The 27,105-nt window shown below is 41.1% G+C and overlaps 1 protein-coding gene across 1 annotated transcript in view; it reads left to right on the top strand.

Annotated features, from left to right (window-relative positions):
* The window catches only part of vps50 (VPS50 EARP/GARPII complex subunit), a 216,257-nt gene that overhangs the window by 66,156 nt on the left and 122,996 nt on the right, over positions 1-27,105 (top strand). The window contains exons 7-11 of the mRNA XM_072253436.1: positions 6,162-6,279; positions 6,362-6,397; positions 15,665-15,747; positions 22,753-22,795; positions 25,228-25,326. Of these exons, the coding sequence (XP_072109537.1) occupies positions 6,162-6,279; positions 6,362-6,397; positions 15,665-15,747; positions 22,753-22,795; positions 25,228-25,326 (379 nt within the window). The remainder of the gene's footprint in view (positions 1-6,161; positions 6,280-6,361; positions 6,398-15,664; positions 15,748-22,752; positions 22,796-25,227; positions 25,327-27,105) is intronic.

Here is a 27,105-nt window from a genome sequence, read left to right as displayed (position 1 = left end):
ACTGGAATGATGCACCATGTCCAACAATGGGTATTTTACATTTAAAAGAACCACTGTCAAGAAAAGGAGCAAGCCTGAGAACTTGAAGCATTAAAAAAAAACATGGATAGAGATGGGCCAAATTATCAATAAGTTAGCAAGAAATAGTATAAAAACATGCAGTGACAAATATTTGTCTGAAATGGACAAAAACAGGAAAAAATTGGAAATGAATGGACTGTACGACATTAGTTCAGAATTAGGCCATTCGGCCCAGCAGGTATGCTCCGCCTTGCTGATTTATTATCCCTCTCGTCCCCATTCTTCTGCCTTCTCCACATAATCTTTGACACCCTAACTAATCAAAAATCTATCAACCTCCACTTTAAATATACCCAATCACTTAGCCTCCACAGATGTGTGTGGCAATGAATTCCATAAATTCACCACTTTCTGGCTAAAGAAATTCCTCTTTATCTCTGTTCTAAAGGGATGTTCTTGTATTCTGAGGCTGTGACCTCTGGTCCTAGTCTCCAGTATTATAGGAAACATACTCCTCATGTACACTGTATCTAGATTTTTCAATATTCAATAGGTTTCAATGTGATTTTCCCTCCTCGTTCTTCTAAACTCCAGTGGGTATGGGCCTAGAGCCATCAAACACTCCTCATACAACAACGCTTGCATTCCCAGGATCATTCTCTTGAACCTTCTTGGGACCCTGTCCAATGCCAATACATCCTTTCTTAGACAAGCTCCCACAACTGCTCTCAGTACTCCAGTGCAGTATGATCAATGCCTTATAAAGCCTCAGCATTACATCCTTGCTTTTATAATTGAGTACTCTTGAAATGAATACTAATATTGCACTTGCCTTCCTTTACCATTGACTCCACCTGCTAGTTAACCTTTAGGGAATCTTGCACAAGGACCCCCAAGTCCCTTTGCACCTCTGATTTCTGAATTTGCTCCCTATTTAGAAAATAGTCTATGCCTTTATTCCTTTTACCAAAGTGAATGACCACACACTTCCATACACTGTATTCTATCTGCCACTTCAAGTCCTTCCTTCTGCAAACTCTTTGCCTCCTCAAATCTAAGTGCAACTCCACGTATTTTTCTATCATTGTAAACTTGGCTATTGATTCCATTATCTCAATCATTGACAGGTGATGTGAAAGTAACCAGGTTCAACACTGACCCTTGTGGAACATCATTCGTTACCGACAACCAACCAGAAAAGACCCTTTCATTCCCAATCTTTCTTCTGCCAGTCAGTCAATCTAATACCTTTCTTGTAATACTATAGGCTCTCAACTAATCTAGCAGGCTAGATAATCTAGTGGTGTTTTGTCAAAGGCCTTTTGAAGTAGTTGAGTATTAAACTGTAGATGGCAAAATATGGTATGACAATCAGAACTGTGGGGGTAATTGGCATTTATGATTATGGGGCAGGTTGATGCTTCAGCAGAGGAGGTTTCAGGCAGTGTTTGTAATTATTAGGGAATGAGATCATCTATAACAGTGGATATTTAAAGAAAACATCTACCTGGGTGAGGAATGATACCAGTGACACTAAAGCATTGTGTAGCCCCCTGGCCAGCCTCAGGGTCGCTCGGCTCGCTGTCGTCTAGGGAAACAGCCCTCGGCCCCGCCAAACTGGGTAATAAGTTTGTGTGGATGCTGTGTGATGTAGCCCACCCTGCTCAAATAACAGACAATACACCAGATACGATTAAATAATTTACAATTTATAGATATTACTGGAACTATATAATTAATAGAGAATAAAATATGAAAGGAAAATAAAAGGCGCCACACTTACGAAAGTTCAATCTCTTCGTGCACAGCCAGTTGGAGCTCAGGACCCTTCTTCTTCACCCTGCGACCCCTCGGACCACCTCGACCGGCCGCCTGGGACCAACAATGGTGGTTGACCAGACACTCCACATGAGTCCATCTCAGTCTCGTCTCCTCGCCGAACACCCCGCTCGGGGTCTGACCCCGTTAGCAGACTCACAGCACTTGGTCCATCCTCTGTCTCTCTCTCTCTCCCACCTTCTGCCCCCAAACCCCGTGCATACAATATCTTCAGACACACCAAAAGCATAACAACTATCGCAATTGGTTCATTCGTCCTCATATCAATAGATAATCCAAAACAAACTGCTAGCGGGAAGGACCTTCTCAGCAGTTAACATAACAAAGAAGCCCTTTCAATTATAACATAACAAAGAAGCCATTTTAACTAGACTACGCAGTGACATTAAATAAAAGAAACCCCTTACAATTGGTTCGGTTAGGATGGAACCATTTAAATTATTCAAGCCTGATAGTGGTCCTCTTAGTCCTGGTCTGTATTATTTTAGTGCTTATAAGCTTGATCGGACTTTTACAACTTTACTTTGGGTGGTGGGGCGGAATCCTGCCTCTATAAACACCAGCTTTTTTACTTGATTGACAATAATTAAATTTTTTGCCTTTTTTTCTGTTTTCTGCCTATTTAATCTGAAGTAATGCTACTCTTAGGTTACATTAGTGCTAGGACTGAGGATTTACCACAATTACATCAAATGACTAATCAACCTAAAATATTATTGATGTCAGAGATGGAAAGTGCGATTTGGAGTCTAAAAGTGAGAAAGGTGGCAGGTGAAGATAAGATTTCCACTGAAATTCTGAAATCACTTGGTCCAAAGGGAAAAACAAGCCTTTTATCGATATAAAACAACAGTTATATGACAGGAAATCTTCTGGAGGACTTTCTCAAATCCGTATTTATCGCCTTACCAAAAAAGCCAAGGACGATAAAATGTAACGAACACAGGACGATAAGCATCGTGTCTCACTATGTCAAGTTACTGTTGAAGATAGTGTTCGGCAGAATGTAAGGTGAAATTGGAGAAACACAGTTTGGTTTTCGTAAAGGCTCTGGAACAAGGGAAGGAATATTTGCGTTGAGAAACATCACGGAGAGATGCATTGAGGCACAAAAGACCATCTACTTATGCTTTATTGACTATGAAAAGGCTTTTGATAAAGTAAGACGCAAGAAGGTAATAGAGGTGCTGAACAAGTACGGTCTGGGATGGGAAAATGTGCAAATAATAAGGAACTTGTATTGGAAACTGAAAGCGGCGGTCAGGGGAGAAAATGAGCTATCACCATGGCGTAAAGCAAGATTGTGTTGGCTCGCTGGATTTGTTCAACCTCTTCGGATAATGGATTTTTTGGGTATGTGACCATCAGGAGACAAGTATTCCAATTGGAGGCTGGAAGGTGGATAACATCAGGTATGCGGCCGACACCGTGTTGTTAGCTGACAGCGAATGCGAACTGCAAATTATGCTGAATAAAGTGATTGGAAAAGCCTTGAATACGGACTAAAAACCAACCCTAAGAAAACAAAATCAATGCTGGTAAGCAAAACAAACACTAAAGACTCATTCATGATGGTATCATTACAAGTGAATGGACAAGACATTGAACTGGTGCGAAAGTATCATTATCTTGGCAGTTGTCTGACAGATGACAGGAGATGTGAAGTTGAGATCAGAAGGAGAATAGGTATGGCTAAGACCCAGTTCATGAAGCAAAAAGGTCTACTATGCAATTGGAAGGTAGACATCCAAAGTAGAATCCGCTTTTTCGAGTGTTACGTATGGTCAGTGCTGAGGTATGGATCAGAAACATGGACCCTGAAGAAAGATGACATGAAATGAATTAATGCTTTTGAAATATGGTGCTATCGACGAATGTTGAAGATCAACTGGGTAGAGAAAGTTTCAAATGAAAGGGTTTTGTCCGAAGTTGTTAGACCATGGATACTGCTGGAAAAGGTCATAAAGTTAAAAGTTGCTTATTGTGGACACATTACGTGGAGAGATAACATCTTGTTGGACTTGCTACATGGAAAGGTGGAGGGAAAGAAAGGAAGAGGAAGGCAAAGAACAACATGGTTGGATAGCATCAAGGATTGGACCAAGCTGGACAAGACTAGGCATGTTGTGGACAAGTGTCGGGACAGAGCGGCATGGAGGGAAATCGTCCGCCAACTGGAAATTCCAGATGCGACCTAACGATGACAAATGCTGCAAACATAAAACTTGACAACCCTGCATTAAGCAATTATTTTTATCTTAAGAAGGGAAGTATCAAAATAATGGATATCATCAAGTAACAGTAGAGGTTAAGTGGAGTAAAACTGGATAAATCTCCAGACTCTTAACAGGCTATGTTCCAGGATTCCAAAAAATTCTCATTACAGACAAAATAGATGCATTACTGATCACCCACAAGTACTTGAAGTCTACAAAAATTCCCTCATATTGAAAAATAGCAATTGCTTGATGCTGCACTTGAGGGCCACGTTGAAGCTTAAATCATGGGCAATGTAAATCCAACCTGAACCTGCGGACTGCACTACTTTTGATTTGCGACCTGACTAGCTTTAGTTATTCCATTTCTGGTACACGTACACAGCCCATGATACTTTCGGACTGACCTGAGAATTGAGGCCCTCCAGAATTTTAATGCTTTTTTTCAAAAATTAAGAATCATAAGCAAAATTCTTAAGCTTAAGCAAGTTCTTTTCTTTCCTTTCCTTCCCCATTAGTCAAACTTATCAGTTCTTCATTCCATTTACTTCCTTTCTCTTCAAGCAGCAGCTTTTCCTGGTCTGCTCCAAGAGAACAACCATTTCCTGAGATCATGCTTCACAGCTCACAGGCTGAGTACATTTGGCTCCAAACCTTTCTTGCACAGGCTTCGACAGCATAAGATGGAACAAATGTCAATGGACATTCTTGAGATGCCTGGCCTGCTTAGTTCTTCCAACATTTTGTGTGCATTGCTTTGGATTTCTAGCATCTGCAGATTTTCTTGTGATTGTGGTTCTTGAGATGCTGCCTGACTTGACCTGTCCCATCCAACAAATGTCCTCACAGTAATTGTGTGGGTTTTCTCCAAGTATCTGGTTTCCTCTCACATCCAAAGGACTGGTTAGGATTAGTAAGTTGTGGGCATGCTACATTGGCACCAGAAGCATGATGAAGCTTAGCACAGCACATCCTGAGACTGTGTTCATTGATGCAGGCAGTATAATTCACTGTGTTTCAATGGGCATGTGACAAATAATGCTAAACTTTATAAAGCTAACTCTATAAAATTAAAGCAGTTTTTAAATTTTAGAACAGATCAATTGTATGAATAAATACCAGCACAGACAAATTACAGACTTTGTTTAAAACAATGAAGCACCTGGAGATCTCATTAGTGCATTAATTTAATAATAACTGGCAGCTACCCAAGCCTAAGGATCTGAGTGTGTGCTTAGCTTGGGTTGTATGTACTTTGAAATTTTAAAAAAAGACCTTAGGCTCAGGTCAAAGAACACACAACCCAAGCCAAATGCATGCCTGTATCCTCTTGAGCTTGGGATGGAGTGTCTGGTTCTGAACTATTATTCAGGAAATAGGCCAGTTGACCAATTGGGATGATCTGTTGTTAACAAATGCTGCAATTTATCATTAAGATCTGATAACAGGCGACTCTTGAAAAACATAATACAGTTAGGCAGAGTCAAAGTAGTTTTAAGAGAAACTATGGCTAATTAAATTTTATTCGTAACTAGATTCTTAAAAGGAATCTAGTGGTTGTAAATTTGGATTTTCATATGGTATTTAGTAAGGCACCTCCTAAAAAATATTGCATAAAATAATAGCACATTAGGCAAATATATTTGGATGGATAAATGTTAAGAGACATAAAGGTTAACTACTGAAGTGTTACTCTTGTAGCACTGCCGGAGTTATAAGTGGGTCTCTAGCTGTTCACAGTATAGGTGGAAAGGGCACATGGGAACCAAGACCCAATGAGTTTAATAAGATCAAAGGTAATAGAGCCCTGGTGAGTTTAAAGGGAACTTGGGAATTAGGGCTCTGATATGTTCAAGGGAGAGTTAGAGCAAGGGACCTGGAATGTTTGAAAGTAATGTGGGAAGCAGAACCTGCTGAGCCATGGGGCTTTTTAACCGGGGGCGGGGGGAGCACTTCAGGGTTTTACTGTAAGTTTTGGGTTGCTCCTTAATTGTGTTGAGAAACCTGTTGAAATTTTATCAAGATTTTTAAAGTTCATTTACATGATTGTCTAGTTTGAAGCACATTTGACTTTTGTCTTGACAGGCAGCTAAATATTGCGAAGGAAGGATTCACAGAAGCTAGCCTGGGACTATTGGCTAATCAAAGAAAAAGGCAGCTGCTGATTGGGCTGCTGAAGTCTTTGCGCACAATTAAAACACTGGTACGTGTGTTTATGTATTTAAATGAAATGTTTTGATATTTTGATGTTCAATTAAATATTTTTGAATTTTTTTGTATTATAGCAAAGAACTGACGTACGGTTAAGCGAGATGTTGGAGGTAAGCAATCAATATTCAAAAGCTTCTTAACTTAGTGCTATGGAAAGCTAATCCATTTATCAGATTTCAACTCTACTTAAACCTACTAACGGTCTTAATTATGTTAATGTAACCCCGTGTTCTTAATTGCTATCTTTTCACATGGCACTTCTACACCCACCTAGTCTTGCTCTTTCAGCCCCAAATTCAGACGAGACATAGGAGCAGAATTAGACCACTTGGCCCATCATGCCTGTTTCACCATTCCATCATGGCTGATTTACTAGCCCTCTTCAATGCTATCTGTGTCTCCACCTATCTTTGTATCATCGACAAACTTAGCTACAAAGCCATCAACTCTGTCATCCAGATGGTTAACATATAAGATGAAAGGTAGCAGACCCAATCCCAATCACTGGAATACCATTAGTCATACACAGCCAACCAGAAAAGGCCCCCTTTATTTCCACTCTGTCTTGCTAGGCAGCCAAATTTCTATTTGAGCTAGTATCTTTCCTGTAATACCACGGACTCTTGTCTTGTGTAGCAGTCTCATATGGCACCTTGTCAAAGGACTTGTGAAGGTCCAAGTGAACAACATCTACTGACTCTCCTTTGTCTATATTGCCTGTTCCTTTGAAGAATTCTGATAGTTTTGCATGGAAGATTTCCCCGAAAGGAAACCATGCTGATTTTGGCTTATTATGTGTCTCTGAATACCCCAAAACCTCATCCTTAATAATGAACTTAATGTTTTACCAACCAAGTCTGACTAATTGGCCTATAAATTACTGTCTTTTGCCTCCCTCCCTTCTTAAAGAGTGGAGTGAGATTTGAAATATTCCAGTCTTCCAGAATTTAGTGATTCTTGAAAATCACCGCTAGTACTTCCGCAATCTCTTCAGCCACCTCTTTCAGAACCCTGGAGAATAATCCATGTAGTCCAGGTGACTTATCTACCTTCAGACCTTTTGGCTTCCCAAGCACCTGTCCTTAGTAGTAGCAACTACACTCAGTTCTGCCCCCTGACACTTTTTAATTGCTGGAATTTTGCTAGTGTCTTCCACAGTGAAGACTGATGCAAAATACTCAAAAGTTTGTCTGCCATTTCTTTGTCCCCGTTACTACCTCTCCAGTGTCATTTAACACTGGTCCAATATCCACCTTCAAATCTCTTTTACTCTTTATATGTAATCTGAAAAACTGTTTGTTATCCTCGTTGATATTTTTGGCTTGCTTATCTTCACCTTTCAGCTTTTCTCTTTTTGTTTTTTTAGATACCTTCTGTTGGTTTTTAAAAGCCTTACAATCCTCTTAACTTATGACTAATATTTGTTATATACCCTCTCTTTTGCTTTTAAGCTGTTTTTGACTTCCCTTGTCACACACAGTTGCCTCATCTTCCCTTTAGAATACTACTACATCTTTGGGATGTATCTATCCTGTGCCTTAAGAATTGCCCCAGAAACTCCAGTCATTGTTATTCTGCCATCATCCCTGCTGGTGTTCCCTTACAAATAATTTTGGCCAGCTTCTGTCTCATGGCTCTAATTCCTTTTACTGCATTGTAATACTGATATATCTGAGTTCAGCTTCTCCCTCTCAAACTCAAGGTGAACTCTATCATATTATGATCACTGTCTCCTAAGGATTCCGTAAACTTTCAAATCAGATCTGGTTCATTACAGAGCACACAGTCCAGAATTGCCTTTTCCCTAGTGGGTGCAACCACAAGCCACTCTAAAAAGCAATCTTGTCAGCATTCTACGGATACTCTCTCTTGGGATTGAGCACCAACCTGATTTTCCCAATCTACCTGCATGTTGAAATTCCCTCTGACTATCATAACATTGCCTTTATTGCATGCCTCTTCTTTTCTCTGTTGAATCTTACAGACCACATCCTGGCTGCTGTTCAGGACCTGTATATAAACCTCATCAGCTTCTTTTTACCCTTGCCATTTCTTAAATCTACCCAGAAGGATTCTACATCTTCTGATCTTATGTCACTTCTTTCTAAGGAGTTGATAAAATATGTTTCTTCTGAAATCTGTATTTGATAACTTGGATAATAATGCTAGAATTTCCTCTAAGTGAGGCTCACTTCTGACATTGGAGCTTATCTCTTTCTATTCTCCAATATCATTTTTCCAAGAAATTTCAGAGAAAATGATGTCTGATCTACTTGAGTGATTTTTTTAAATGGAGGAAACATTGAGGATGTTGCACTGGATGTGGCCTACATAGATTTCAGCAAACCTTCTGGCATGTTCTGCATGGCAAATTGCTCAAAGTAAAGTGAGGGTGGAAAGTTGTTCTCAAATTGGTATAGTGGCAGGAAGCAGACACTAAACGACTGATGCTTTTGTGTATCTTGATTCAGGACTGTTGATCAACTCAGGACGAGGGAAATATATTTGTGACTCATATAACAAACACTGGTGCTGACTATCTGTAATAATCCCAATCTGTTTTGTTTGCTTTAGATAAATCCTGGTTTGTTTACCTCAGTTAATCTATCCCTCAATCTTCCCTTTTTCCAAGAAAGCAATCTTGGCTTTTCTCAAAGCTAGAATTTTAATTCTAGCATTATCCTTGTAAATTTCTATTACATTATCTCTAGTGGAAAGCATGTTTCTTCTCATTCAAGCTATGGTTAAACTTTTGTTGCCTTTAACATCAAAGAACCACTGAATGTATACTGGCTGTATGTAATAGCAGTCAAGCTCATTGCACTCCCATGCATCTCTCAACATCCTCCTAATCCTTTTAGATGCTTTCCAGCTCCATCAGTTTGCATATTGAAATAATGCATCATGATTTAAAGCAGCCCTAGAACAATAGATGTCTCTTTTTTTTTGGTACGATGGCATGTAGTCGGCTAGAAATTAAACTTGCAATTCGGTCTGCCAAGGCCTTGATTTTCAAAATGTGTAATCAATGGAAGCAGAAGTCAGCTAAGTTAGTGCAGTGCAGAATTGTTTAATTGCATCAGTTGAATGCAAGCAGCTGTTTCTTCAACTCTGTCGCATTCTGGTCAAGGCACATTTTAAATATTGGTGTTGCATTCTGCTTACTGACTTGTAACAATCCGGAAGGCAGTTCAGGGAAATAAAATGGAATAGAACTTCATTGTTTTTGCTCAAGACAATGGGATTGTGATGCTGCTCCAGTCTGTGCAAAACGGATATTTGCAATACGTGCAGTATGGCTTAATTTTTTAAAAACAACCCATGTCGCAAGTGACTTTGATTGTCCATAACATTCAAAGGCCATTGGCAAACCATGTTGTAGCATTAGTCAGCTGCACAATAGCCCCAAGGAAGAAGTTTTACAGTCTTACTATCTTGGCTAAGATGTTTCTGTTTCTCCAACCAGATGGTAGGATATTGAACAGATATGTCAGGGATGGGATGGATCTTTAATGTTGTTATGGGCATCGAGAATTGTAGATTGTCTCCTGGTCCAGTAGTTGAGTCTCAGTGATGTGCTAAGCTGTCCTAATCACCGTTGGAGTGATTTGCGATCTGTCTTGCTGCAGCTGAAGTACCACACTGTTATTCTGTATGTCAGTATGTTCTCTATCACACATCCATAAAAGTAAGCCAGCAATTTTTGGGGTAGATTAGCTCTCCTAAAGCACCACAGGTAGTATATTCACTGTTGTGCCTTCCCTACTATTGAGGTTGTGCTGACGGACTAAGAGAGCTCCTCGGTGATGTTCATCCACAAAAACTTGAAACTGGAGACCCATTTAAGAATAGTGGGGCTTGTTTGGGACCTCCTGCCTTCCTGAAGTCAATTATCATTTATCTTGATGTTGACTAATAGGTTGTGGTTCTTGTACCAATCAGACAGCTTCAGCATCTCCCCTCTATATACTACTTGTTTTTGTCTGTGACTAGGCCTATCGCAAATTTGATGAATGACTATGTAACATGAGAAGGAGTGCAGTCATAGATGAAGAGAGAGTAGAGAAGTGGGCTCATTACACACCCCTGTGGGGCACTGGTGTTCAGGGTTGGTGTGCACTTGCCTAGTTTCACCATCTTGGTATGATTAGTGAGGAAGTTCAAGATCTGATTACAGATCTGACAACAACACACTGCATCAATGGAGACCTGGAAAGAGGCACTACTTATCAAGGAAGCATGGGAAAAGAGCTGGGCTGCTGGTCAGATTGAAGCTGAGGGGCTTCAGGGTCCCGATGCCCACCATCCTACTAGTTAATGTGCAAGCCATAGAGAACAAAGTGGATGATCTTAAAGGGAGATTCACCTACTGCAGGGAGATGCAGAGCTGCTGTGTATTCTGTTTCACCGAGACCTGGCTCTCCCCTGCCACCCCCGACTGGGCCATCTGACTGGAGGGATTTTCCATCGATTGGATGGACCGGACGGCGTCTTTGGGCAAGACGAAGGGAGTTGGTGTCTCCCTACTGATCAATACTAGGTGGTGCTTGGACACAGTGGCACTGACAAGCTTCTGCAGCCCAGACCTGGAACACCTGTCAGTGAAGTGTCACTGCTACTATCTGCCACGGGAATTCACCTCGGTCATACTGACAGCGGTCTACGTTCCCCCCCCCAGGCGGACATGGAGTGTGCTCTGAACATACTGTATGCCAACATCAGTGAACTTGAGACCAGGTATCCGGAGGCTTTGCTCATCACAGCCGGGGACTTTAACCAGGCCAACCTCAGAAAGGCACTGCCAAAGTTATACCAACATGTCTCCTGCCCCACTAGATGCCCGAATATACTTGACCACTGCTACACAGCAGTCAAGGATGCCTACCGTTCCGTCCTATGACCTCACTTTGGAAAATCGGACCATCAGGCCGTACTCCTCCTCCCGGCTTACAAACAGAAACTGAAGTGGGAGGTCACGGTATCAAAAGTAGTGTCGAGCTGGACGGAGGAAATGGATGAGGTCCTCCTTGACTGCTTTGAATCAGTGGACTGGTTAGTATTCAAGGACTCGGCAGCTAATCTCGATGAGTATGCCTCAGCTGTCACGGACTTTATTTGGAAATGCACGGAGGACTGTGTATCTCGCAAGACGATCCCTAACCAGAAACCTTGGATGAATTATGAGGTCAAGTCCCTTTTAAAGGCTAGAGCTGCGGCTTTTAGGTCCGGGGATACCAGTCGCCACACGGAATCCAGGCGTGAACTCCGGAAAGCCATTAAGGGTGCCAAAAGGCAATATCAAGCCAAGTTGGAAGCCCAGGCTAACCAGAGGGATGCCAGTGGACTATGGCAGGGTCTAAATGAGATCACTGGGCGCAAAGAAAAGGCTGGGAATATCAATAACTGTGGCGCTTCTCTTCCTGATGGACTTAACGTATTCTATGCAGGATTCGAACAGAAGAGGAGCGTCCAGCTCCCTCCGGATGAACTGATCCTGGTGGCATCGAGATTCATTGTCACCAAGGAGGACGTTAGAAGGACCTTCCTGAAGATAAATCCAAGGAAGGCGATGGGCCCGGATGGCATCCCAGGACGGGTTCTCCGGGTCTGTGCAAGCGAGCTAGCTGGAGTGTTTGCTGACATCTTCAACTGCTCCTTGCTTCAGTCTTAAGATCCCCTCGTGTTTTAAGAAGGCAACGATAATCCCAGTGCCGAAGAAGAGCAAGGTGGCATGCCTGAGTGACTATCGACCTGTGGCTCTGACGTCAATTGCTATGAAGTGCTTCGACAGATTGGTTTTGGCACACATCAACCACAGCCTACCGGTCAACCTCGACACTTTGCAATTCGTCTACTGGAGCAACAGGTCATCGGCAGGTGCCATCTCTCTGGCCCTACATTCCTCCTTAGAACACCTGAAGAATAAAGATGCATACGTAAGGCTCCTTTTCATTGACTACAGCTCTGCCTTTAATACCATCATTCCAAATAAACTGATTCCTAAGCTCCGGAGCCTGGGCCTTAGCACTCAGATCTGCAGCTGGTTCTTCAACTTCCTCACAAACAGGACCCAGGCTGTAAAAATAGGGGACAAGCTCTCCTCTACAATCACTCTGAGCACCGGGACCCCACAGGGCTGTGTACTCAGCCCCCTGCTGTACTCACTGTACACCCATGATTGTGTAGCCAAATTTCCATCAAACTCAATATATAAGTTTGCTGATGACACAACAATTGTAGGCCGTATCTCAAGTAATGATGAGTTTGAGTACAGAGAGGAAATTAAGAACCTGGTGGCATGGTGCGAAGACAATAACCTATCCCTCAACGTCAGCAAGACGAAGGAATTGGTTGTTGACTTCAGAAGGAGTAGCGGACCGCATGATCCAATTTACATCGGTGGTGCGCAAGTAGAACAGGTCAAAAGCTTTAAGTTCCTCGGGGTCAATATCACAAATGACCTGACTTGGTCCAATCAAGCAGAGTTCACTGCCAAGAAGGCCCACCAGTGCCTTTACTTCCTGAGAAAACTAAAGAAATTTGGCCTGTCCCCTAAAACCTTCAGTAATTTTTATAGATGCACCATAGAAAGCATTCTTCCAGGGTGCATCACAACCTGGTATGGAAGTTGTCCTGTCCAAGACCGAAAGAAGCTGCAGAAGATCGTGAACACAGCGCAGCACATTGCACAAACCAATCTTTCATCTGTAGACTCACTTTACACCGCACGCTGTCGGAGCGATGCTGCCAGGATGATCAAGGACACGACCCACCCAGCCAACAGACTTTTCGTCCCTCTTCCCTCTGGGAGAAGGTTCGGGAGCTTGAAGATTCGTACGGCCAGATTTGGGAACAGCTTCTTTCCAACTGTGATAAGACTGCTGAACGGATCCTGACCCGGATCTGGGCCGTACCCTCCAAATATCCGGACCTACCTCTCGGTTTTTTTTCACTACCTTACTTCCCATTTTTCTATTTTCTATTTATGATTTATAATTTAAGTTTTTAATATTTACTAGTTTTAAGTATTTTTTGATATCTTTAATATTTAATATTTGTAATCCAGGAAGTGTGAAGCGCAGGATCAAATATTGCTGTGATGATTTACATTCTATTACCAATTGTTTGGTGCCAATAAAGTATAAAGTTTGATGTGCCGAGATCTAGATTGTGGAGCTTGACAGTCAGCTTGTTTGGTAGTATTGTGTTAAAGTCCGAGCTGTAGTCAATGAAAAGCATCCTTCCTTGGATATCTTAATGCTCCAGGTGTTTCACGATAGTGAAGGGTGATAGAAATAGTGTTTTTGGTTGATCTATTCACCTTGTAGGCACACTGGACTGGTGGTGGTCCAAGGTTTCAATGGGTACATTTAATGTCAGAGAAATGTATACTATATATATCCTGACATTCTTTTTCTTCGCAAACATCCACGAAAACAGAGAAGTGCCCCAAAGAATGAATGACAGTTAAATGTTAGAACCCCAAAGCCCCCCCCCCAGCTCTCCCCACCCATGCACCACGCACAAGCAGCAGCAAGGCAGCAACCCCACCAACAAAAAAGCATTGGCACCCCCACCGAGCACTCAAGCGTGCAGCAAAGCAGCAATAAAGACACAGACTTGTGGTACCCCAAAGTCCATTCCTTCACCCAGTATTCGACATACCACAGGCTCTCTCCCTAATAAGGGAAAAAGCGGTGTCCCCCTTTTACCACGAGGTGGGAGACATAACACCAGAAATCAGCGAGATGTTTTGTTGTAAGTCTGTTACATCGCTTTTTCCGAGCTCTGGGCGCACAGCATCAGCAAACCCGCTGCTTCCAATCTTCCTTGTTCTCCCGCAACGCATCGGTCAGCGGCAGCAGCATTGAATCTGCCTGCCTCCAGAGCCACAAAAATCCAGCACCCTGAAGGCATGTTGGGCTTCTAGACTGCGCCCTTGGCATATCAAAAAGCAGCCGGTCGTGAGACCCTGAGAGCGGGTCCCATTCCTGCAAAAAACCGAAGTCAGAGTGTAACTCCACGTCGGGGTCTTTAAAAGAACCTTGAAAGGGGAAAAAAAGTGATAGCCAGGATTATACCCTTGATGTGGGACATGACCAGTCTTTCCAAGCACCTGGCAACCGTGGCATTGAGTGCTACCGATCTGTAGTCATTAAGACATGTTGCTGCTGGTCCTGGAAATTAGCATGATAGTTGCTGCTTTGAAGTATCCCAGAATCATAGCCTGGGACAGCGGGAGGTTGTAAATACCTGTCAGAGCTTCCGCCAGCTGGTCAGTGCAGTCCCTGAGGACCTCTGTCTGGTTCTGCTGCTCTGTGTGCTTGGACATTATGGAGTACATGCCTTACCTCATGTACATTCGGTGTCGGTGCAGTTCCTTCGTCCGTGTTAAGGCCCTCATCACTGGTTCCTTATTGTCCGTATCAAAGTGAGCAAAGTTGGGTGTCACCATGAGCCGAGCAGGAGAGCTTTTCTTTGTAATTTGAGATGGAACTGATGCTTTCCCAAACATGTCGGCATAACGTGCCACAATCTGTACCTTGCATCTATACATGGTGGTCCTGATGCTTCTCAAGATTCAATCTGGCCTCACTGTATGCTTTGGCATTGCTGGGTCTGTAAGCAGCGTCATAAGCTTTGAGCAGGTTCCATACCTTATTGTTCATCCATGGCTTCTGTCGAGAATACCCGGATGTTTTTGGTGGTGATGACATTGTCTATGCAGAATTTGGTATAGTCTATAGCCATGGTTGGGTATTCCTCCCAGTCAGGGGTTCCCAATCCTTTTTATGCTATGGACCCTTGCATTAACTGAGGGGTTCGTGGACTCTCTTAAAGACTGGTGATGGCTCCCTTGGGCCACATTAGCACTATTCTGGAGGTTGGTTTCTCCTTGCTGCTATTGGATACGTTGGGATCAGATGTAAAGACAGATGATTGGGCAATCCCATGTGAGAGCATGGGAAGGTCCTATATGCACTTATGATGAATTTAGGAAATACAGTTTTAAGGTTAGCCTGATTAAAATTGCTAGTTACGATGAAGGTACCATCATTGCTCTAGATTGAGCAGCTGAGGTTCAAGCACTAATTCCTGTGGTACCCGATTAGTCAGAACCAGTCAACCTGAGATGGACCTTTTTATTGCCATTCTTTATTTGCTTGCTGTTAACCAAACCTGCCTTCACACTTGTATACTAACCCATGAGTTGTAACCCTGTTCACCAGTATTTAGTGTGGGATCTTATTACTCTACTCAGAAGTGAGGTATAAAGCTTCCTCCTGTTTTAATAAAGATTCTCTAAACTGAATTTCAAATAATTTTGTCTTGATTTTTAAAATTAATATAATTTTGTTATTATTAATCTTCTTAAGGAAGAAGATTATCCTGGTGCAATACAGCTCTGTTTGGAATGTCAGAAAGCAGCTAGTACATTTAAACACTACAGTTGCATAAGGTGAGTCTGATCTACAAATCTACATTTGAAATAACTAATGTTGAAAAACTATTGCTTTTCTTCAAGGGACTACCTACCTACTTTTCAAGCTTTATAGACAGATGGCTCATATATTTTAATGTACTTTGCTTAAAGGGTGCTGGAACACAGAATGCAGTGCAGGAAATACTTTTGAATGTAGTCTTGGAAAATGTTCTTTCATTAGTTGACAGAACATTGGGGCAGCAATTAGTATTGATGATTCACAGTTTCAATGATATAGGTGTGATCCTGATGGCTATTGCTGTCAGTGTGATCTTGCAAATTCTCCTTATGATTGCATGCACCCTCATCCTCTCCCCTTCCCCTCCCACCCCCCAAGAGGTTTCATTTCCTCCCATATCATTAGAGGCACTTGTTGGTAAGTTAACTGGCAATATACTGCTGCAGCAAAACAACAAATTTCATGACATATGCCAGTGATCATGGGATTGTGATTCTGGTCTCTGGGGAATTGATGGACAGGAGACTTCAGGGTAATAAGTGTGGCAATGGGATTGTCGAGAGCCACATAAACTTGGCGAGCTGAATGGTCTCCTTGTGTGACATAAGAGGAATATCAAACATGAGAAATACAAAGATTGACTGTACAATTAGTATTGAAGTGTGTTTATAATTTGAGGTGAAGTATTACCATTGTGGATGAATATTGTAATTTCTGTGACCTTGATTCCAGTTAAGGGATTGATATTTTAAATGCTAAACATACTATTCAAGCTGACTATGTTTTTATTTTGTAATCTGAATTATAAACAATTTTGTAACTATCTCTTTATTTAAGTTCAAAGAAAATCTTCCATCCAAATGTCATTCAGCCTTCATGGAATATTGGCATCTGGTTCATCAGCTTCAATTTTCGTTTTAAAAGTAAATTCCTCATTCTGTTTAGAACGTTTGCTCCATTTCTATCCGAAGTGCAAAGTGTGAAATGCCCACAAAATTATGTCAGATGATGGTTTGAATCAGTAATTGAATTATTACTAATTCTTTGTGCTAAATCTGGCATTCCTTTTCCAGAAATGATAACCTGTGATCCTCTCTAAACTTTGGCATGCAATTGCTAGTTGTTTGGAATGCATATAACTGGTGCATACTGGTGACAAAGGCAAACATCTGGTTTATTTGAAGTTCCAGGAACAAGAAGGCTGGTTACATTGAATAAGTTCAATGTAATTTGTAATGCAAGTTCAGTCTATAATTTTCTAAGTCTCTAAGTTCATATCTTTTGTGACAGCATACAACTTGAAATATGTATTATCGTACTTTTGTCAGCTTAGTTCTTTAATATTTCTCTTTCATTTGAGATTCTCTGTGTTCCTGCATTCACACCACCTTAAAATTCTGGTTCTCCATCATTCATGAAAATTTTAACTGTTTGTTTCAGCCATGATGTACATGCAATGGTAAACTCTGATTCATCTGTTCCCAAAGTTCCAGAGTTTACTTACATTTCCACTTAAACTCCTGAAACTCCCTTAATTTTAATGTCTTGAACTTTCACGTAGCTTTGCTATTCCCTTTCATAGAACCATTCCTCATTATTTATATCATTCTCTTCTTGTATCTGTTTCTCCTCCCAGCCCAATGACTTTGGTCTGGTAAGGAGGAAAAGAATCTTACAATAGTTAACTTACTGTTATATTGTTAAAACTTTTAACTGATTACTGTTTGGCTCTCTGCAAAATTACAAGGGTGATTGATAACCTCAAGCCATAACTTCAACGTTTGTAGCTCCAGGCCTCATTAAAATGTACTCTGTTATCCTGGCTACTGTTTGTAAAGAAAGGCTACTGAACTGATTACAGTTCCTGTATTAAATATGAGTGTTCTATTCATCTTTTATCTGTAAATTGAATCAAATGTACTTCGGGTGGTTGCAGCTAGATTTGGTTTTACTCTGATATGCTGAATGCTAACCCTGTAAATCTAAAATTTCACTTACATGTAATTATTATGGGGGTTAAGTCAGAAAACACCAGAAAACAAGGTAAATTGATCATGGTAAATTGCCCCGAGTCAGTTGGTATGCGTTAAGGTCATGGGGAGTTAATGGAAATATGAGGAGAATAAAAAATAGCATTAATGAAGGCTTGGTGTGTGAGGGACAGCATGGATTTTGAGAGGGGTCGAGAAATTCATGGTAAAAACTAACAAACTATTGATTTTTGTATTTAAGAAACACTCAGCTTCATTTGGATAGAGATTAAACTAAATGTAAGGTGTACACCTTGTGCAGTACTGAGTTGAAAGAGGAGAACTTTTTGTGTATCAAGTTATTTTGTGCACCTTTTAAACTTGTTTCTGCTCATTTGCAAAGTCTTTCCAGTTGGTAAATTGGGCACCTTAGCATGGATGTAGTTGGAGAAGGTCCAGAGGAGGTTCATGAGAATTTTTCCATGAGTGAAACGGTTAACGTACGAGGAGTGTTTGATGGCTCTGTGCCTGTACTCACTGGATTTTAGAAGAATGAGAGGGGATCTCATTGAAACCTATTGAATATTGAAAGACCGAGACAGAATGGACATGGAGAGGATGTTTCCTATAGCGGAGGGCCAGAGGGCACAGCCTCAGAGTAGAGGGATGTCCATTCAGAACGGAGATGAGAATGAATTTCTTTAGCCAGAGGGCATTGAATTTGTTGAATTCGTTGCCACAGACTGTAGCAGCTGTTGTTCAGTATACTTAAAGTAGAGTTTTATGGTTAGACAGGGTCAAAGATTACGGGGAAAAGGCAGGAAAATAGGGCTGAGAGGGATAATGAATCAGCCATGATGGAACAGCAGAGCAGACTTGATGGACCAAGTGGCCTAATTCTGCTCCTGTCTTATGGTAATTTCAATATGTTGAAGTGTATGATCCAGTACTGACTGAAATTTGTGCCAGCTATACTTTTCACCTAATCCAGCTGTTGAAACAAGGAGTGAATCAAAAACCAAGTTGCTGATACCATAGTGGTATTCACGATGGGGCACTGATATTCAGCCCTTTTGTTGTACTTGGGTTTGTGATGCCTGATCTGTTTCAGCACTGGACTTGTTATATGTATCTGTGAACTTGCAACAACTTTTAAATATAGGGATTGGAGCCTCTGATCTTCGCTGTATTATGGTCCTGTGTTTGGCAGTTGGTTTGGGGCCGGTAAAGATATAGGATTAGCTGTTTTTGGATGCCAGTCAGATTGTGGAATTTGGACGGGGGTGATGTCTGTGGCTGGACAAGCGGTGGAGACATCCATTTGCCATCTCTTGCCCTCACTATGGAATCCTTATGCTGCTGTGGCTGCAACGGAGAGTGCATTTCAGGTTACCAGGCAGCTGTCAATTAGCCTATTTACCAACTGCAGCTATCAGGAAACAGATGGAGACTGTCTTAATAGGGGATGGGGGGCTGTTTCATGGAGAGCATCCTGATAATTCTTTTAGTTATTTTCACCACTTTTTAAACTTCAGCAGTTTTGCAGGTTGGGTGCACCCATTTAGCATTCCAATCATGGAAGAAATCCAATTTCTTGGCAGTTATTCTTTGTGGTTTGTATGGGGAAACTCTTCCTTGAACATAAGATTTTAAGAATTGTTTCTTCCTCTTCCATCTCCCAGCAGTTTGATTTGCGTAGCTGAAAAATTGGTGTGGAAGATGTGGGTTTAAATTCACTGGGTGCTGGCATCGGTATTGGAGAAGGAGGGAGCTGTTCCAATAGGATGGACTACGTCTGGACCAGGTGGAGTCCATCCCATTGGAATGGGACCAGGTTCCTGGCAAATCGCATGTCTAGGGCTATGGGCAGGGCTTAAACTAAGTAGTAGGGGGAAAAGTAAGGATAAAATAAACAGGAATGAGAGGTTACCCCAGAATAAAGAATAAGACAAAGTTTATAAAGAGATAAGAATTTAACTTCAGGCAACATGGAGACAAATTTGAGAAAAACCTGGACTAGGTAGGTTACGCAGTCTTTGGGACTTGCGATTCTGGGGATAGAGATTTATGACTATACTATCCCCAATTACAGAACTGCATTTCTCTTCTCTTTTCTCTCCACCCGCCCCCCTCCCCACAGGTTTTGAATGGCTTCCTGAACAACGGTGCTATGGTTCAGCTGCTTACCCTTCCTATAGGTCCCATTCCCATCTGCACAGGGAGCAAGAGTCTCACATCTAATCAAGGGTTGAGGCTGCTCCAGAACTACCTCTTGGATCCTACCTACCTCACTTGCAGTCTCACACTCTGGTCCCTAACCAAAGACCACATCTGAAGTAGTTAATCTAATGGATGTGACTGCATCCTGAATCACTGTGTCCAGGTAACTCTTCCCTCCCTGATGCATCGCAGTGTTTGAAGCTCAGATTTCAGCACATCAACTTTGCACCTGATTTCCTTGAACAACCCACACTTGTTGCAGAAGTGGTTGCCAAGAACCACAATGGGGTCCACCAGCTTCCCATGTTATGCAGTTCCAACACATTACCTGATCCTGATTCTGAACCCTACCTTAGTTATTATTTGAAGTATTTTAAAACATAGAACATAGACATAGAATAGTACAGCACAGTACAGGCCCTTCGGCCCACAATGTTGTGCTGACCCTCAAACCCTGCCTCCCATATAAGCCCCCAGCTTAAATTCCTCTATGTACCTGTCTAGTAGTCTCTTAAACCTCACTAGTGTATCTGCCTCCGCCACTGACTCAGGTAGTGCATTCCACGCACGAACCACTCTCTGAGTAAAAAAACCTTTCTCTAATACCCCTGGAACTTCCCACCCCCTTACCTTAAAGCCAGGTCCTCTTGTATTGAGCAGTGGTGCCCTGGGGAAGAGGCGCTGGCTATCCACTCTATCTATTCCCCTTATTATCTTGTACACCTCTATCATGTCTCCTCTCATCCTCCTCCTCTCCAAAGAGTAAAGCCCTAGCTCCCTTAATCTCTGATCATAATGCGTATTCTCTAAACCAGGCAGCATCCTGGTAAGTCTCCTCTGTACCCTTTCCAATGCTTCCACATCCTTCCTATAGTGAGGCAACCAGAACTGGACACAGTACTCCAAGTGTGGCCTAACCAGAGTTTTATAGAGCTGCATCATTACATCGCGACTCTTAAACTCTATCCCTCGACTTATGAAAGCTAACACCCCGTAAGTTTTCTTAACTACCCTATCCACCTGTGAGGCAACTTTCAGGGATCTGTGGACGTGTACCCCCAGATCCCTCTGCTTAAATACTTACTGTAAAAAAAACTATAGAACAACGATAAATAGTGTCTCTGTGGGATGCGGTGGAGGTAAAATGGCTGGAAACTGGGAGAATATGGCTGTTAAACAGATGGAGCCTACATATTCAATGAAACAAATCCTCAATCTGTGTCTGAGCTCACTGCTGTAGAGGAGGCCACACCAGACACAATAAATGACCCTGATGGATTTGCTCCTGCCTCACCTGGAAGGACTGTTTAGGGCCCTGAATAAGATCATAAGACGTGCTGTAGGAGCAGAATTAGGCCATTCATCCCATCAAGTCTGCTCCGCCATTCCATCATGGTTGATTTATTATCCCTCTCAACGTCATTCTCCCCGTAACCCTGATGCTCTTGCCAATCAAGAACCTATCAGCCTCCACTTTAAATATACAGAATAATTTGGTCTCCACTGCATTCTGTGACAATGAATTCCACAGATTCAGCACTCTATGTTTAAAGAAGTTCCTGCTCATCTCTGTTCTAAATGGATGTCCTTCTGTTCTGAGACTGTCCTCTGGTCCTAGACTCCCCAGTATTAGAAATGTCCTCTCCCCATCCACTCTATCTGGGCCTTTCAATGTTTGATATGGTTTCAATGAGATCCCCTGCACCCCCTCATTGTTCTAAACTCCAGGCCCGAGCTTTCAAACTCTCCTCATATGTTAACCCTTTTATTCCCAGGATCATTCTTGTGCAGTTGCTCTCTCTCCCCTCTCTAATGCCAGTGCATCCTTTCTTAGATAAGGGGCCCAAAACTGTGAAAAAAAACACTCCAATTGCAGTCTGATCAATGCCTTGTAAAGCCTTGATATTACATCCTTGCTTTTATATTCTAGTCCTCTCAAAATTCATGCTAACATTACATTTTCCTTCCTTACTACTTACTCAAAATGCAAGGTAATCATTTGGGAATCCTGCAAAAGACTTCCAAGTCCCTTTTCACCTCTAAACAGATGAATCTGCTGATGGAACCCAAGTCCTTGACAAATTGCAGACCCTGCAGATTTGATTACTGGAAGAATGCCAAGTACAGTGATTAAGCACACTTACAGAATGTCCTTCAATGAAGCTGTACTTGGGTAGAAAGGTGTGACAATCCTGGTTGTTGTTTCGAAGCTACCACTGGCGGAGTGCAGTGCTAGTCTTCACTTGCAACAAGGAAGAGAAACAGGTGCATAGGATTGATGTACTTTGGGTTAATTATTTTTGTTTAATGCATAATGAAAACGTGCTCAACATGCTAACACAATTTTGTCTAGTATTGTGTTCAGTTCCAGAAAGGCAGCACTTGTATCAAATTAGTGAATTGATGCATCTGGCTACATTGCATCTTTAGTAAACAAGCTGTTGGTTGCTTCATTTGTGAAGCTTTTTCTTCCTTCAGGAATGTTTCTTTTATTTGTTAAAGAACAAGCATTGACTATTAGGCTGGGGGACCAGAATAGAGCAATATTTCATTCAACATACCATGCAAACTGCATTACTCATATTTCACTCAAGGATCTAACATTTCTTCTGCATGAGTGAATTTTCTACTAAGTTAATCAGTTTTAATGATTAGAATTTAAATTAGAATAATTTTCTAACCATCTAATCAGATTGTTTTAAAAACCTGGCATAACCTCTTTATTAATCCCAATTTTATGGGTTGAATGTGATTAACATTTTTAGTCTCACCAGTGGTATTTCACATATTAATTCACATATGGTAAACTAATTATTGTTTCTTTTCCTTAAGTGAGCTGAATTCAAAGTTACAGGATACTTTGGAACAAATTGAGGTAATGATATTAAATATTTTTTGCTAGAATAAATCATATAAGGTAGAAATGCAAGCATAAAGTTAGAAGCCTCGAATTCTTGTTGACAAGCTTTTGAACATGGAGCAGTATAGCACAGGAACAGGCCCTTCAGCCCACAATGTTGTGCCAACCTAATTAAATTAGTAATCAAATGCCCACTCCACATAAATTATTCTTTTCTATATGTACAATGTCTGTGTCCTTCCATTTCCTGCATATTTGTGTGTTTCTCTGAGCCTCTTGAATACCCCTGTTGTATTTGCCTCCGTCACCACTGCAGCCAGTGCATTCCAGGCACTCATCACACTGTATAAAAAAAAACTTGCCCCACATGTCCTTTGAATTTCCTCTCACTTACCTTTAAATACAAATCCTCTGGTTTTTGACTTTTTAACCCTACTATAAGGACGCTGGCTGTCTACACTATCTGTGCTTCTCATTTTGTAAACCTCTATCAGATCTCACTTTAGCCTCCACCACTCCAGAGAAAGCAACACAAATTTGTCCGATCTCGGTTTATAGCACGCACACACACTCTAATCCAGGCGGCAACGTACTAAACCTTTTCTGTACCCTCTCCAGAGCCTTGATATCTTTCTAATGCGGAGACCAGAATTGAAGGCCATACTGCGGATGCTGTCTAACTGGAGTTTTATAAAGCTTCAATGTAATTTTCTGACTTTTGAACTCAGTTCCTAAACTAATAGTCAAATATACCATTTATGTACCTTCTTGACCAGCTTATTAACCTTGTGCAGCCACTTTGACGGAGCTATGGACTTGGATCCCAAGATCCCTCTGCACATCAACACAGTTAAGGGTCCTGCCAGTAAAAGTGTACTGTCTCTTTATATTTGAACTTCAAAGTACAACACCTCACATTTTGCATGGTTAAACTCCATATGCCATTTCTTTGCCCATATCTTCATCTCGTCTGTATTCCACACTGTCTATAACACCACCAAGCTTCATATGTTTTCTTTCCAGGTCATTTACCACAAACAACAGTGGTCCCAGTGTGGATCCCTGTAGAACATCACTAGTCGCAGACCTCCAGCCAGAATAATTTCCATTGACCACTACTCTACCTTCTATGGGGAAAGCCAGTGGCTAAGTCACTGGGGATTCCATACATCTCAATGTTATGGATGAGCCTCCCATGAGCGAACTTGCCAAATGCCTTACTAAACTCCATGTAGACAATATCCATAGTTAATCGCCTTTGACACCTCCTCGAGAAACTCAATAAAGTTCATAAGACATAACTCGCCTGGCAGAAAGCCATGCTAACGATCCCTAATTAGGCTATGGTTTTCTAAATGCTCATAAATTCCATCTCACAGAATCGTCTCTGAATAGTTTTCCCTCTCCAAGTAACTTCCCACTGCTGACGTGAGACTCGCCGGTTAATATTTTCCAGAATTAGCCTTATTTCCTTTCTTGAATAATTGGACAACATTAGCTACTTAGTAGTCCGTCAGGCCTCAACTGTGGCTAGAGTGGACACGTGTTGGTCGTCTCTTGCCTCTCTCAGTAATCTGTGGTGTATTCCATTATGCTCTTGGGTCTTATTCACCTCAATGTTCTTAAAAAGACCCAGCGGTACCTCCTTTATCTCAATATGCTATCATAATGATGTGCTTATTTAAATTGTGTAAGTAAACTATGCTCTTAAGTTATAGTAACTTTCAAGTTTTTGCTTATTTAACAAATTTGTTGAGGCAATAGCTTACAATTATACTATGGTACAATCAGAGAACAGTTCAGATCTTTCCTTTCCCTCTTGTCATCACCAATATGAAATTCCTTATTTATTTTATCACTTAGAAAATGATCAGTTGTTTGTTTAGTTCTTGGTAAAACGCCAGTGTAAGTTCAGGAGGACTAAAATGATTGGCTGAGACTGTTTTACATCTCTTGATTAGGCTAAAGACCATAAGGTGGACAGAGAGTATGTATTACCTAAAAGACTAATTTTGTTTTAACCATTCATTTTATAAGCTGATTGTTTTTATCTTGTGTCGTGAATCACTTGTTCAAATATGCGAGTCCTACATATAGAGATGCTTTATTATCTTTAATTTGTAAAGTTACCTTTGTGCATATTAATTTCATATTTTCAAAACAAACTGTTGAAGAATAGTCTTAAAAGTGATTTGCCTAGTTAAATACTTGATGATCACTAGCTAGTTTGGATATCAGCAGAAATATCTCTTGCCAAAAGTTAATCAATGCAAATATTTTCATTCAACCTTTGTTTATTCCATCCATTTCTTTACCAGCTGAGTAGCTGTGGAAACTTAAAAAGTATTTAGAGAATTATTGACCTACTTAGCTGATGGTAGTGACTCAATTATGTGCATACCCTGTTCATTAAATTCCTGCCTTTTATTCCATTCCTTTTAATTTAGGAGCAATTAGATGTAGCTCTGTCAAAAACTTGCAAGCACTTTGAAGTTGGTCATTATACTAAGGTCCAACTTGCATATAGACTACTGGGAAAAACACAGGTAAATAGAATTTAATGCTGCACGTTTTCATTTTCACCAAATATGCTGTATTATTGATTAAATTTTTAGTTACCTTTACCTTGCACCATGGAATTCAATGCACAGGAAGACTTGATGCTTTGTAAAATTTACTCTGCTGCAAGTATTTGTCTTCAAATGTGAAACGATAAAGCTGAATGCATTGAAATAGTGTGTAGTGGCAAGAACAACTTTTTTACTGTTCTCTGTCAGTTTTCTGTTTTAGAAATGGGCCAACACTTGTCTCCAGGTTTATGCTGAGACAGTGCTTCCATTTTGGCATTAACTATTTATGCACCTTCCTCCCAAAATTTTACAGTATTTTTAAGTGAAGTTTAATAATTTCACAGAAACAACTGAATCTTCTTGATAAGCAATCAAGTAGGAATGGAGCGGTCAATAAAATTGTTGCTGATCCCTTGCCTTATTCATTTTCTTTGGAAGGGAGAGAACTGAGTTGGTGGCAGGGGTCTTAGTGTGGAGGAACAGAGGAATCTTGGGTTCTACACTCATAGTTGCCTTTAGGAAGTGGTATGGTATGTTGGCCTTCATTAGTTGGAGGATTGAGTTTAAGAGCCTGTGAGGTAATGTAGAAGCTCTGTAAAACTGGTTAGACTACACTTGGAGTACTGTGTTCATTTCTGGTCACCTCATGATAGGAAGGATGTGGAAACTTCAGAAGGGATGCAGATGAGATTTACCAGGATGCTGCCTGGAGTAGGGAGCATATTTTATGAGGAGCATTTGAGCGAGCTAGTGTTTTTCTCTTTGGGGCAAAAGAGAATAACCGGTTACTTGATAGAGGTGTATAAGATGATAAGCAGCATAGATAGAGTGGACAGGCCGTGCCTTTCTCCTAGGGCAGGAATGGCGAATATGAGAGGACATAATTTAAGGTAATTGGGGGGGGAGGATCATAAGCAGTTTTTTTTAGTTACAGTGGTGGGTATGACTACGTTGACTATCCTTAATCAATCTATGTCTTTCCAAGTACATATAAATCTTAACCCTCAGAATCCCTTTAGTAACTTGCTGCATATTTTATGTTTCAGCTTCCAAAGTACCATGGGATTGTGAAGATCAGCACCCAATTAATTAAATGCTGAACCATCAGAGTTTGTAAATGATCAGAATTTGGATTATTAGAGATTTATTGTGTATTATTGGGAGTTTAGAGGAAAGAGGAGTAATCTTACTAGGATGTTTCCACTTGAGGGGATCTCAAACAATCTGACTTGGTTATGAGATTTAGACGCGATCATTTGTCGTGAAATTTGCTGTATTGTGGCAGCAGTACAATGCAATACATAATTTTAAAAAACTATAAATTACAATAAGAAATATACAATGGATTCTGATTAATTGGGTCATTGGTTAATTGGGGCAGCTGCTTATTTAGGACAACACTTGAAAGAATAAAAACTAATCAAGAAGCTAGCTGGGGTCCCTTCATTTATATGGGACATTATGCCGCATAATTCGGGCAGGAGACTTTGGCCAATTTCCAACTAGTGTCAGTTGCGTGCACTTGCTGGCTGTTAGACAAAACTCCATACTTAGAGTAAACAATTTTTAAATAGCATCAGTTGTGTGTGCTTGTGTTCACAAAGCAATGATTGTTTTTTTTGTCACTGATGGTTGGTGAGAAATAAGCAGGTCAATTCAGAACCGTTTTGTTCACTGCGGTTTCAAGTGTTCAGGCGTGGAGATGCCAGAAATGGTTGAAGTGAAAATGAAACTATTACTTCAAGTTAGGAACTA

Source organism: Mobula birostris, chromosome 3 (genome assembly GCF_030028105.1).
Source record: "Mobula birostris isolate sMobBir1 chromosome 3, sMobBir1.hap1, whole genome shotgun sequence".
Lineage (NCBI taxonomy): Eukaryota > Metazoa > Chordata > Chondrichthyes > Myliobatiformes > Myliobatidae > Mobula > Mobula birostris.
This window is presented reverse-complemented; position numbering and strand designations above follow the sequence as displayed.